Genomic DNA, 13,058 nt, shown 5'->3' with positions numbered 1-13,058 from the left:
GTTGTGAAACATTGCAATTTGGTTAGGTTTAGGAAAAGATCATGGTTTGGGTTCAAATAACTACATCAGTTAATACATAAGTTAAGTAACATTACTTGCATAACTTACAATATTTAATATATATATATATATATATGGATCCACAACATTAAATACTGTGTGTTACAAACTGACACTGACGGGTCGTGGCCATGCGTCCATATGTGACGAGTCGGGAGTGAGAACTTTTATAAACCTGCTGATTCACTTTTCTCGCCATCCACAGTTTGATTCTCTTCTTTTGTTTTTCTGTGTAAGACACAGCAAGGTCAACCAGCTGACGAAGACAGTCTGCCACACATTTGATCACGTGATATTCTGTCAAGCCCCCAGAACCGCCACTCTGAAACCGTTTAGTATAAACGCAGAGTGTGTGGTCCTGCGTCTGGAGTGAACCGTCTGCTGTGTCTTAAGATTAAAATATTGACCATGGGTTCCATTCTGTTGTTACGTCTGTGGCATCAAACGTACCTGCTACTGTCTCACAGCCTGATGTCCAGAAACTATTAAAACATATCTGGAGCAGACTGTCGATGTGTCAAAGTTAAAGAAAGGAAAAACAAATACCTGCTGCCTACAAACAGGAAGAAGAAGAAATTAACTGCAGTTTCACTTCCTGTCTGCGTCCTCCAGGAGTCGGCTCTCAGCGAGGAGTTTTCTCCTCCTCACACCTCCTCCTCCACCTCTCCTCCTGTCGACCCCTCCTCCTCCAGATCCTCCCATCCATACCACACCCTCTCCCAGTCCTCTGACGAGGTAATGCACACGCAGACACGCATGTATAAACAATATATGACATTTTATTCACGTGTTTGGAGGCGAAGATCCTGCAGGAGGTGAAATCTCTCTCCCGCTTCTCAGAGCCAGAACTCAGTCAGATCTGAACTCTCAGACAGGAAACACATGTTGAGTCATTCAATGGGACTTCCTGTTCCCGAGGACATCATGAACTCTGACGTCCGTCCAAAACAAACGTCCAGAAATCAGCTTAGAAACTAGAGAGAGAGAGACGCAGCAGAACCTCCTGAGAATCTGCACGTTTTATACACTGTAACTTAGAAGTGAACCTTAAGGTTCATAAAGTTGAGCTGCTGTGTTGTAGTTGTCATAACATTGTTTTTTAAGTTGAAGTTAAATAACTTGTTTCAACTTCATACTTTGAGTTAAAACCAATAATTATTTTACTTTATCAATGCAAAAATGTACCCATAACTAGTCTGAGCAACACACTTTATTCTAACTCACAGTTTCAAGTTAAACTCAAGTACATTTATACTACTTTACATTTCAAGTTAAGAAAATTTATAGAACAGATTCGTTTACATTTACATGCAGTTGTCAGATCCCCCTCGACCGCTGGCACTAGTCTTTTCTGGTTTACCACTAAAGTGGTTGATATTGAATATATGACTTATCTGCAGTGTGTAATTAGTACTGAGTGAGTACACAGCTTTCTGTATCAAGTTAAATTATCTGTATCTGTACTTGGTTTAAAGTTGGTATGGGTTAATCAGAAGTTGGTATATGTATTTGAAAACTATTTACAAAACAGCCTCAGAACTGAGCTTCAGTGTTTTTAAATACAATAACCTGAGACTGATTTTTTTAATTTATAGTTTATTAGAAAACAGAACACACAGTTTCTCTTAAACTCAACCAGCATATATTTCTTTCTCGTGCTCTCTCTCTTCATCCCCGCACACCGGCCTTTCTGTTCTGCTGATAACTTACAATCCCAATTTCAGCACAAAAGCCTCAAATAGTCAACACATGGAATTACGTTAGCCTTTAGCAAACAGTCGAGTTCAAAATCCAAAACTTGCTAGAGCTTTGAGTTAAAAAGTATGGAGGGATTATTGGGTCAAAATTAAAACTAAAAGTCTAAATCAAAAATGTAGGCATTTAAGATTGGGCATTTGAGCATTTCTGCTCTTTAGCAGTCAGAGCTCCCCCTGCTGACCATAAGGTGCCTCTGCACACCAGCCGTTTCAAACCCAGCCTCCAGTCTTTGGGCCATGCCCACTTATTTGCATACACTCCTCAATCTTAAATCCCAAATACCCAAACGTAAATGCTCAAATACCTAGTCGTAAATGCCCAAATGCATTTTTGATTTAGACTTTTAGTTTTAATTCTGACCCGATTGTTAAGACAAATGTCAAGGATTAAATTGATTTGGGTTTAATTTTTTCGTAGCTTAATTATTAAATTATTTCCTGAAATACCAATAGCGGCATTGATGGGAGCTCACCTGAGAAGTTCATGTGAGGTGAAGGTTCTTGAAGGTGTTTCCGCTGCGGACAGGCAGACACCAATTTAATGTGAATTAGGGCAGGCAAATGTGCTCAAGGTAGATAAAGGAGAAGGAAATGAAAAGCGTAGGGTGCATCAGTGTGCAGGAGATTTCAGAGAAGCTATTGGTACATGAGTGATCGCTTTGTTTAAGTGGATTTGGATTGTAATTTTGTAAGGATTTGCATGCAGCAAAAAATAATGGCTAGTTTAAAACTATCAGTGTGGTACTGTGCACTTTTTTATTTTGTCTGCTTTGATTTAAGTGCATGGTTGATCAGGTTACATGATCGTTTACTGTGCTTACTAGTCATGATACTGGACGATATTGTTTCTTTACATTATTATGTCCTTCATAGTAGAAATCTGAGCATGTTTCAATTAAGGCAGTGGTCGATATAATGGTTTAATATACTATAATAGACGCATGATTAACTGGTTTATTTAAGAGCTGTGGTTAAAGTTGAATTATTAGTATTAGTATTAATCTTCATTCACAGATGAACTGCTTTATTTATTTGGATGTGCTTAATAACTTCATCTTGGATCACTTGTTTAATTTGAGTCACAAATGCTGGCAGTGTATAATTGGGGTATTATTTAAGTAAGGTACAGAAGAGGTAAAGAAATGTAGTTACACTTTGATAGTTCTTCACTTCAAAGAAATTAATTCTGAGCTGTGAGTTTTCAGTTTTTTCTGTTTTTGCATTTAAAGGTTATTAACCTATTAAACTCCAAAATGATGTATGAATTGCAGCTGATGTTTGTGGAAAATTAAATAAATTCAAAGAAAGAAGATTCTGTCATCTCCTAAGCCTTTTTCAAGTTTAAGGCACCCCAGATAACTCGACACCAATTGTCCCTCCATAAAAAAAGAAGTAGAAAGTGGGCATAACTAAATGGGGCTGTGATGATTTACAGAGTACTCTTAATGTGGACAAATGTGTTGGTGGTGACAATTCCCTCCTCCTCCTCCTCCTCCTCCTCCTCAGCCCTTCGATGACCCGTCCTGCCCGGTGTCTTTGTGGACGACCCAGCAGGTCTGTCAGTGGCTGAAAGGACTCAACATGGAGCAGTATGTCCCAGAATTCAGCGCGAGAGACATCGACGGTCGGGAGCTGCTGCAGATGGACGGCCAGAAGCTGAAGGTGAGGATGAGGAGGATGAGGTCCTCTGCAGGGCCTGAGCGTGCTCAGTTCATCAGTGCGGAGTCCCTGTCAGATGCTCACTTACTGTCCCCATCATGATTCTGTATGGAAGACGATTAGTGCCAGGAAAAAGAGGAACAAGTCAGTGAGTTCAGAGCTGGGAGATTTTCGCTTTAAAGACTAAATCATGTTTGTGATTATTACTTACGGCACATTCACATCAAACAAATGTTTCACATCGTATTATTCGCGTGAATTTGATCGCTGTGTTCCCTTAGTGTTCCCATACAACGCCAGTAAAACGTGAGTTTACGACAGTAAACACAACCCGGTTTACTACAGCTGCGTGAACCCAAACTTTAGTTTCAATAAACGGATCAAACTGATGCTGAAATAACTTTTTCAATTCATGCTTTGTCAGGTCTGTCAGCAGGACAACAACTTTTAAAATGTTTGTTTTCTGAATGGAGTCTTGATCGATCAGGGCTATGCTGTGCTAACTTATTTTATAGGTACAACGACAATTGGAATCAAGTAACGGACACGTTTTCTTAACTCACCAGGTAGTTCAGCTTCCTCTCCTCCTTTTCTCCCAGCAGCCTCCTGCTGTGTCGCTCTGTATAAATATGAAGTCGCCCCACAGAGCCCTGAGAAGCACTGAAGATAAATCCACTTACTAATCCCTAAAATTTAAGTGAATTTAAAAAAAGAAGTCAACTCTGAGCTCCTCCTGTGGGTAAACAGCTCCGTTATCAGAACAGAATCAGACTGCAGGTGTTTATTGGTCTAAAGCTCTGGCGCCGCCCGACTCTCTCCTCCAGAGCTCCTGTATCTCAGCAGCGTGTTTGCTTCATTCGTGCAGCCCGGCGGGAATCCGCTTCTGTTTGAGTCTTTGCATTTCCTTAGTATGTCATTAGATGACGACGTGGGGTCCCGGCCGCTAACGGGTCCGGCCGCCATCAAGTCCGCTGCTGTTCCAGTTGCTGAATGACGGACTGCGTGCTCCCGTTCCTGCAAGTTTGTACTCCCGAGCCAAACTTGCCAAGTCCGAGCTTTAAAGTACAGAAGTCCGAACTTGGCGAACTCGGTTTTGAGAAACAGCCACGGCCCGCCTGTTGTGGTAAAATGGCAGCTAGAAAGTTCAAATCAAAACATTGCTAAAACTTATTTTAACAGTCAAACTCACACAAAACTGCTACGTAACAAACTGTATTGACATCACACAATATGTGTTGAACGTTATACCGTAAGGAAAACAATACGTCAGCCCAGCAGCACTTTTCCACATAACTTAGCTGGTGGATGGTGGTTTAGGTTAAAATAACTAACTTAAGTAACGTTACTTAAAAGAATTGATGTTGACTCCTTGACTCCTGGGTGTCTGATCTCCGACCAACCCGTCCAGCCCAACCACCTCCTCACTGACAAAGCTTCGTCGAGGGAAAAAGAACACGCTGGAAATGTCAGAAATCTTCACTTCTTTTAGCATCAAACTACTCACTAACATCTTGTAACAAGTCAGCAAGAAAATAAGAAATTATTTAAAGGCATCAAAATCCTAAAGCGCCCAGAACCTCCTCGCTGAACTCCACTTACTCGCTTATATGGAACACTGAGTTCCATATAAACTCAGTGTTTAACAAAAACATCTGACCTCTGTCCTCGTCCCCTGCAGGCTCTGGGCATGCTCAGTTCGTCTGATCGCGGCGCTCTGAAGCGTCGCATCAAGGAAATCCTGACTGCAGCAGAGAAGGAGAGAAAAGCTCTGGACAAGATGGAGAAACAGAAAGAAAAACAGCGAAGGAAAGACCAAGAACAGCGCAAGAGCTGAGCGCCGCCACCAGGGGGGGACAGAGGGGGGGGCAACAACAAGGGGAGGACAATCTCTGTGTCTGCACATCCTGGAAAACCTTGGTAATCTGAAATGCACCTTTCCAGTCCTGGAAAAGTCCTGGAAAGTGTAAACCAGAGGTCATCCAGTGCAGGAAGTCATGTGATCGATGACATCATGACACCCTTTCTGACGGTGGCCCTGAAGGACAAATCGTTCAGCGTTCAGCAGGTTACAAACAGGGTTTCAGTGTTTTTACATGTTTTCTCTCTTTGCTGCCCCAAAAAAAGATTCATATCAAAGAAAATCTAAAGTTTAAAAACATCTTGAAACATACGAGAATGAATAAAAATGAACGAACATCTGAATGAATTCAGTGTTTTGCTTTTGTGTGTGTTTTTTGTCCTTCGGGGCCACCGTCAGTTCAAACCTCCTGTGTGATTATTAAAACTCATTGATAAAGTTAAATCATATTTTCAAATAAAATAGTGTGATCTCTGACTCTTTGCAGCAGGTCTGGTTGAAGCAGGAAACAGCTGCAGGTGATTTAAGTGTTTAAAGTTGAGATTCTTCTTTCTGATGTTGAATAAAAACAACGTGTGATGTTTGTTTGTTTCAGACGTCTGTACTCACCGACCTCTGACCTCTGCAGCCGCATTCAAATCTCAAAGAAATAAATCTGTCAAACGTTTTGTTCAGATTAAAGGTGCAGTATGTGATTCTAATCCAACGTCTTTTTGTCAGATTCAGTGAACATCACCTATCATGACCCGGGTCCTGAAGGTCCCTGGGTATGAGGAGGCCTCAGGGAAGACCCAGGAATAGATGGCTGGATTATATCTCCACCTACTCCTGGGAAGGCCTCGGGATCCCCCAGTCAGAGCTGGTTGATGTGGCTCAGGAAAGGGAGGTTTGGGGTCCTGCTCCTGAGACCCGACCCCAGATAAGCGGTTGAAGATGGATGGAAGGATGGATGGATGGTGAACATCTTCTGGTTCTTGAACTGTCTCATCATCTCTGCATGTTAGCTTCAGGTTAGCTTAGCAGCAGCAGCCATAAGCCACAGTTTGCTAACCCAGACTTGGCTAACGTTAGCTGCATTACTCGCTGTTTGTTAGGCGCCATGTTGTTTCTACAGAATCACTTTCTCCACCTTTAAAGGAGACCTATTATTCTGCTTTTCCAGTCCTATATTGTAGTTCTGTGACTCCTGTACGGCAGCTTTGCATGATTCAAAGTTCAAAACAAATAATCTTCTCTCTCATACTGACTTTTCCATGAAGGCCTTCATTTCAGCCTCTGTCTGAAACAAGCTGCAGATGCTCCTGTCTCTTTAAGACCCCCCCCCCGCCAACCAAAAGCCCACTGTCTTCTGATTGGCCCACGACCTGAAGCATGTTACCAGGCTGTTGTTGTTGCTGGGCGGAACAGACAGACTAAGTGTTGCCGTGGGAGTAAATGACCATATATGGACCAGCGGCTCCGTCTGGCTCCGTGTCGTATTACTGAGCCGTTGGTAGAAAAAAGCTGTTGAAAACGTTCAGAACAGGAGGAAACCTGATGTTTATGCTCACAGGGATTTCTTTTAAATACTTTAACCTCATTACTGGAAGTTTTGGCCACGTTTAACATGAACATCCAACATTGGAGATAAGTGATAAAATGTGGAAAAGTATAATAGGTCTCCTTTAAAGAGGGATTAAATGAAGGAGTTTAAAACCCGTTCAGTTTGTTTCCTGCCCCCTGATGATTACACCACTGACCTGCAGGAGGCGCTGACGCAACAAGCTGGTACACTTTGATGCTGGATTTAAAGTGTCGTTTTAAATTTAAATTCTGCTGTATAAATGTTTTTGGAGATTCACTCAGAAGCTGAACATTTTCCTGTGTTTGTGTTAAATATTAAGTTCTCTCTATTTTTATATCAAACTCATCTTTTCTTTTGCTGTGAAACTGAATCTGAACGAGCTGCATGCTGATCTGAGTTAGAGAACATATGATTCGTATCAGACTAAATAAAAGGATCAGACGTGAAGAAGCCTGAAAACATTATGCAGCTTTCTTCATCACTCATTATTATCATTATTATTATTAAAACAGTTTTTACATCTGCGCTCACAGCCGTTCCTCCCGTCATGAACTCCTTTTAACTTCCTGTCACATGATGCGATGCCTCGATGTTTCTGTTTGAAGTGTCGGAGCTGCTGTGACCTCTGAGCTGAGACGCGAGGAGCCACGTCAGCTGAATGGAACGCACCCCGAGATGCAAACGAGGGCAAAAAACCGAAGTTATTCTCATTAAAACAAACTACAGGTACGGAGACTCCTGATTGGCTGTCAGACACAAACACTCTTCTCTCTGATGAGTCGGGCTGGGTATCGGTATCTGATATCTTTAAGGTATCACTACGGAAATAGTCAAATACAGAGTAGTATCGGGTCAGGTTTGTAACCAGATCTGGAAGAAAAGACTATTTGTTTGGTTTTGCTCGGACGCAGCATGTCAGCCTCAGCGACTTCCAGGCGGCGTCCGAGCAAAGTGATCGTCACTTTTACAAGTTTCTCTCCACAAGCTTGTTTGTTCCATCTCCTGATCTCCTTTAACTCGATCAGTGCGTTCCATCAGCTGATTTTCCTCCCTCTCTCCTCCAACATCTGATATCAGATGAAGTCTGAGCGGCTGGATGTGCAGCCTTCTTTTCCTTTAGAGGGACTCCTTCCTGTTTTCTTCTTCTTACTGTCCTTCTGGAGGTTTGCGACTCACCACTGAAGGAAAAATAACTGCAGAGATCTTTCACTTCAGTTCAAGATTTATTGATCCAAAGTTAACAAAATTATTCTGTTATTTACTTTTCACAAACGTATAATTTTTTTTTTTTACTAAAATTCCTTTTCCAGAGCTCCCAGTGATCCTTAAACTATTTCACTCCTCTCATATTCAAACACTCCCGAGCAGCCGTCCTTCCTCTGATTATGACGTCTAGACGACCTGATCAGGACGAGGAGCGATCTGATACTGATAATTTTACACAACACTTATTTCAAACCATAAAAAAGAAAACTGATCACATTGCTCGTCCATAACAACGATAAAAAATAATAATGGCTTCAACAGGTGGCGTTTTACACAAGGTACTGAATAAAGTACTCTGTTGGTACCTGTATCACTTTACAGGTACTGGTTTTGGTTCTGGTATCGTAAAGTCTAGAACCTACTACAGTCCTACTGACGAGTCAAATAATAAACTCTTTATAAATAAATAAAGTAAAAAAAGAGAGTTTACCCACAGGGTTTACTTTAAACTTCAAACTGACCGTGTTTCTGTGGTTAATTTTCTCTGACATCACTGCTGACATCATCACTGCTATGACATCATAACTGTTGTTGCTCAACTTGAGAAACTTTTCACTTCCTGCTCTTTTTCTCCTCTCTCTCTCTTGTGTTTTAAGCCTTCTCGTCCCTGCAGAGCTCCTCCTCTGACCCCTAAACTTTCATATAGAAAATATATAAAACACCCTCTCACACACAAACACATTATATTAAACAATATAAAATAATTAATACAGACACAGAAAACCGAAGGTAAAACAATAAATATTTCTGCATAAATAAATAAATAAATACAGTAATAAATAAAAATACTATAAATATGACAGCAGATAAACTTTTGATCCAAACCTAACAAAAAAACATAAATACAAACCCGCAGAAACATCTGCAGCCAGACGTTCACAGGAGCCGCAATGCACTTCTTGTAACTGCTTCACAATAAAAGCCCCGGTATGACACAAATGGGGAGGCTTTTATTGTGAAACAACAGGAAGTCTGAATCATCATTTGCTTCAGTTACAACTGTGATGATTAGTCTAATGATTGTAATGATTATTAAAAGAGTCAGTGAGAAACTGAAAATGTTTCTGCTCTTCACGTCTTAAAAAAAGACGCGTCTGTGAAATAAAATATAAAATCTGTGGCTGGAGCAGGACGGCGTCCTCCTGCAGCCTGCGCCCGTCTTCTTTTTAAAGCTCCTGATCAGAAATCAATCAATCAGTCTCTGGTTTTCCAGTAAATAACAGACTCAAAGTAAGAGCAAAAGCAGCAGCTGGATTCAGGTCTGAGCAGGTCCAGACCTGCAGATCAGAACAGATCTTCAGTCCTGAAGCATCCCTCTGCGTTTCTGTGCAGACCTGTTCCACAGAGACCGAGCGGCTGCAGGTCAGGAGGGGCGACGTCTGATGTGTCGACGGGCCGCTTTTAAAACAGGAAACTCTAAAACTAAGTTCTGTCTCCTGAACTTTCCTCTGAGCGTCTCGCTGAATATAAAAATATCTGAACTGTTTCTCGTCTTTCAGCTCAGAAGCTGCTGTTGTTGAAAACTATGTGGAGTCTTTCCAGCAGCTGATCGGCGCTGTCGTATCGCTGCGTTTGTTTCCTCGACATAAGATCTTCCCGTGTGTCCTCAAACGCAGCGTGGGGTTGTCCCGGGTGGGCGGGGCTTATCGTGTACCTGCAGCTTGGGGCCGGTAGGCGGCGATGGCTCTCAGGCTGCGGAACATGTCGTGACAGAAGGAGCGAAGCTGCGTCAGCGTCAGGTGAGTCGCCACCTGGACCTCGTAGCTACCACGGAGATGAGAGGCCAGGTCCAGACTCTGGTTCTGATCCGCCTCGCCGCCGAGCTGAGCCACCTCCTTCATCTAGAGCACAGAAACACACATTTAGCTGTTAGCTTAGCATCAGAGGTGGGGGCGGGGGCACAGACACAGCCTCAGGTGTGTGCGTTACCTTGTTGATGTGGGTCAGCAGGTCTCTGAGGTCGGCTCGCAGGTCGCTCAGCCCGCTCAGTCTGTCAGACAGAACTCCCAGCAGCCCCTGGTACAGCCGGCTGCCCGCTGACATGCGGCTCACGCAGGTGTCCTGCAGGGGGCGACACACAGAGGATGACTGACAGGAAATAACAACCAGGTGAGTTAAAAACAGATACACCTCCACCGGGTTTCTGGACCTCCTCAGAGCTCAAGGACCATTTGACCATTTCAAGGACCCTGAGATCCTCCTCAAGGATTTAATGACCCCCCATTTTACATGAAAAATCTTAAGGACCTGCAGAAGCTCGTTCAGGACCCTAAAGAACCCCCCAAAGCCCCAGACTGCAGACTGACCAGTGTGAAGTGTTCGGACGGCGGTTTGAGGACGGGGGCGGCGGGGATTCCCAGAGTTGTCATCATCATCTGCAGGTTTGCTGTCTGGGAGGACGGCTCAAGGGTCAAACCCTGCAGGGAGGAAAGGAAGATGTTATTAACGTGAAGAAGAAGAAGAGCAGCCAATGGGAGTCCACTTGACTCGGATGTCTTCCTCACCTCGGTGATGACGGTGGCAGCGTGCACGGTGGGGATGTCTCTCATTATTTTCTCCACCAGCGTCTTTGCGCGCTCGGCCGCCTCTTTGAACGCCGGCGGCTGTTCGTATGGCGAGCTGACCGGAGCTGATTGGACTAAAACTGCCAACAGGAAGCAGTGCAGCAGGGCGATGACTGGAGGAAAAAACACACAATGTTTGTTTAGCAAAAGTTCACTGTATGGAGGGTAAATAGAGCCCGAGCATATTCAGTGTCAAGTCAGATCAAATACACAAACTTTTAAGATATTTTTTAAATATATATGATTTCCTCTTCTGATAAGTATTATTACATATTAGGAAGTTTAATGGAACAAATGACTTCATGTTACAAACCTTTAATTGACCCTTTATTGATTAGTTTAATCAAGATATTAATAAGCTGTGATAAATCTGTTTGACTGGAGTAATAAACGATGTAATGGAGTTATTTTAGTGCCAGCACAAATTTAATTTAGGGAAGCTTTGTAGTCACTAACATTTTGTGTTTATTCATTCATTTATTCATCAATGTTTGTCAACATTACTTGCTGAACTTTTACCAAATGAAAAAAGAAATAATAAACAACCTACAGCCCAAATATTGTTCATGGCTGATGTTTAGCAGAATAATTTTTTTCATGTTCCCTGTCTTAGTTAAGTTTGTTAGCATGGTAACATCAGCACGCTAACATGCTTATGTTAGCATGCTGATGTTTAGCAGGTATAATGTTTACTGTTCACCGTCTTTGTTTAGCATAATAGCATGCTAACATTAGCTATGAATGTGCGTAGTTCTGCAGGTATTTGGTCAGGGCCTGATAGTGGTGCTGAATGTAAAGCTATTCTTCCTGAGGGGAACATGAAGGTCTGATCCATGTTCTATCACAATCATGCAACAGATGTTTCAGTCTGGACCAGAGCAGAGGACAGACTGACTAAAAATTACTGATTAATCAATTCTCAAAGTATTTGCCAGTTGACTAAAAGATTCATTGACTTAGTCTGAGTCCATGTTACAGCTGGCTGCAGCTTCAATTCATTCTTACTCAGCAGTTTTGGCACAAACAAACCATTCAGCCCTGAGGCTGACACTAATAACCCCCCATACCGGTCCTGAGTTTCAGGTGTCCCGGGGCTGTGCTGATGCAGAGGAGGTGTGCAGCTCTGCTCAGGTGATCTCAGTGAACTCAGGTTTGACAGAAAAGTCGTGTTTTTAACAAAGTGATTCTGTAAAGTTTGTTTTAGTTAAGTCACATCTGTGTTCACTCCTCCACCAGACTCCATGCATGTTTCTGCTGATTTTAGCAGCCCCTCCTGTCGGTGCCACGATCAGAGTAAAAGCTGGCTCTTACCTGTCAGGGTGTTCATGTCTGTCAGGGCGGCTGTCTGTCTCTCGGTGTCTGTCCGCCGGTAAACTCGGTCAATTGTCCTTTAGTTTCCATTTGAAGCCGTTTGGACCTTTTATCTGCAGCCTGTCCCTCGGGGTTTTCCCGCTGACAGGCAGCGAGCTCTCCAGATAAAATCCCGAAGTGACGAAGCTTGTGAAAGCTTGTTGCGTCACTGCAGAGCGCGCAGATCCGCGATACAGGAAACTTGCAGGAGTCTCACCTGCTGCCGGTAAAGGACGTGACGTTACACCTGAATCAGTACATTTAATCCGTCACAGCTCACTTTCATCCATGAAGGGAACTCATTAAAAGCATTTCCTGCAGAGTTTCAGGCTCATTAAAGTATCCAGAGATACTCAATGGCAGGTTTGAACCAGTAGGTACCTGATCAGATATTCAAACATGACCACCGTGAAACCCAGTGAAACCAGCAGCCCACTCCCACAGCAAATAAGACTTAGACCTCTTTAAACACAGCTGTGTTTTTATCTTATTCTTATGCAGTAGTGGGGGAAGTATTCTGAGATTTTACTGCAGTAAAAGTACACACTTTAAACATTTTTTTTGTTACAAGTTAAAGTACTGCATTGAAAATGTGAAGTTCACTGCAGTACTTATAAAACTCCTCATGCAGGTACTGGTGACAGGCAGTGTGTTGACTGAAGGTGTGTGGAGGTGTGTTGTGGTGCGTTCAGGTTGTGCTGGGAAGTTGGAATTTCTGGAACTGGAACGCTCCCTAAAGTTGGGAGAACCTCTCCAACCCCGACCTCAAGACAAAGTAAGGTTGTTCTGATTTCAACATGGCAATTCAAAGCGCTTTGATTAAATTAAACAACAGAGGGAAATATTAATGAAAGACATTTAAATACAATTTTCTTTAAAAATAGAGTGAAACAGGTTAATTTAGGGGAGAACGTGGTGATTTGAGCCTGTTTCTCAGCAGCCAAAGACAAAAATGGTCATGTGACCAAACATTTTTGAAG

The 13,058-nt window shown here is 42.7% G+C and overlaps 2 protein-coding genes across 3 annotated transcripts in view; one reads left to right on the top strand and one right to left on the bottom strand.

Moving 5' to 3' along the window:
- Positions 1-7,357, top strand: part of samd14 (sterile alpha motif domain containing 14) — a 31,331-nt gene extending 23,974 nt beyond the window's left edge. For both annotated transcript variants that reach the window (XM_038710113.1, XM_038710114.1), the window contains 3 exons: positions 673-795; positions 3,324-3,479; positions 5,155-7,357. In XM_038710113.1, coding sequence (XP_038566041.1) covers positions 673-795; positions 3,324-3,479; positions 5,155-5,310 — 435 coding nt within the window. In that variant the 3' untranslated portion in view covers positions 5,311-7,357. The remainder of the gene's footprint in view (positions 1-672; positions 796-3,323; positions 3,480-5,154) is intronic.
- Positions 7,358-8,102: 745 nt separating this feature from the next.
- On the bottom strand, positions 8,103-12,317 carry LOC119896618 (granulocyte colony-stimulating factor-like). The gene is made up of 5 exons (XM_038710117.1): positions 12,040-12,317; positions 10,669-10,841; positions 10,471-10,581; positions 10,094-10,225; positions 8,103-10,005 (listed from the first exon to the last, which is right to left on the bottom strand). The coding sequence occupies exons 1-5, from the start codon at positions 12,053-12,055 to the stop codon at positions 9,808-9,810; spliced, it is 630 nt and encodes a 209-aa protein (XP_038566045.1). The 5' UTR covers positions 12,056-12,317; the 3' UTR covers positions 8,103-9,807.
- Positions 12,318-13,058: the final 741 nt, after the last annotated feature.

Source organism: Micropterus salmoides, unplaced genomic scaffold (genome assembly GCF_014851395.1).
Source record: "Micropterus salmoides isolate LMB-PRFRI ecotype aquatic unplaced genomic scaffold, ASM1485139v1 Ms_hic_scaffold_10, whole genome shotgun sequence".
NCBI classification, from domain to species: Eukaryota; Metazoa; Chordata; class Actinopteri; order Centrarchiformes; family Centrarchidae; genus Micropterus; species Micropterus salmoides.
This window is presented reverse-complemented; position numbering and strand designations above follow the sequence as displayed.

Coding starts and splice junctions, on each gene's coding strand:
- LOC119896618 (XM_038710117.1), bottom strand. Junction 10,226..10,470: donor CGTCCGAACACTTCACACTG/GTCAGTCTGCAG, acceptor CGCCCCCTGCAG/GACACCTGCGTGAGCCGCAT. Junction 10,006..10,093: donor TGCTGACCCACATCAACAAG/GTAACGCACACA, acceptor TCTGTGCTCTAG/ATGAAGGAGGTGGCTCAGCT.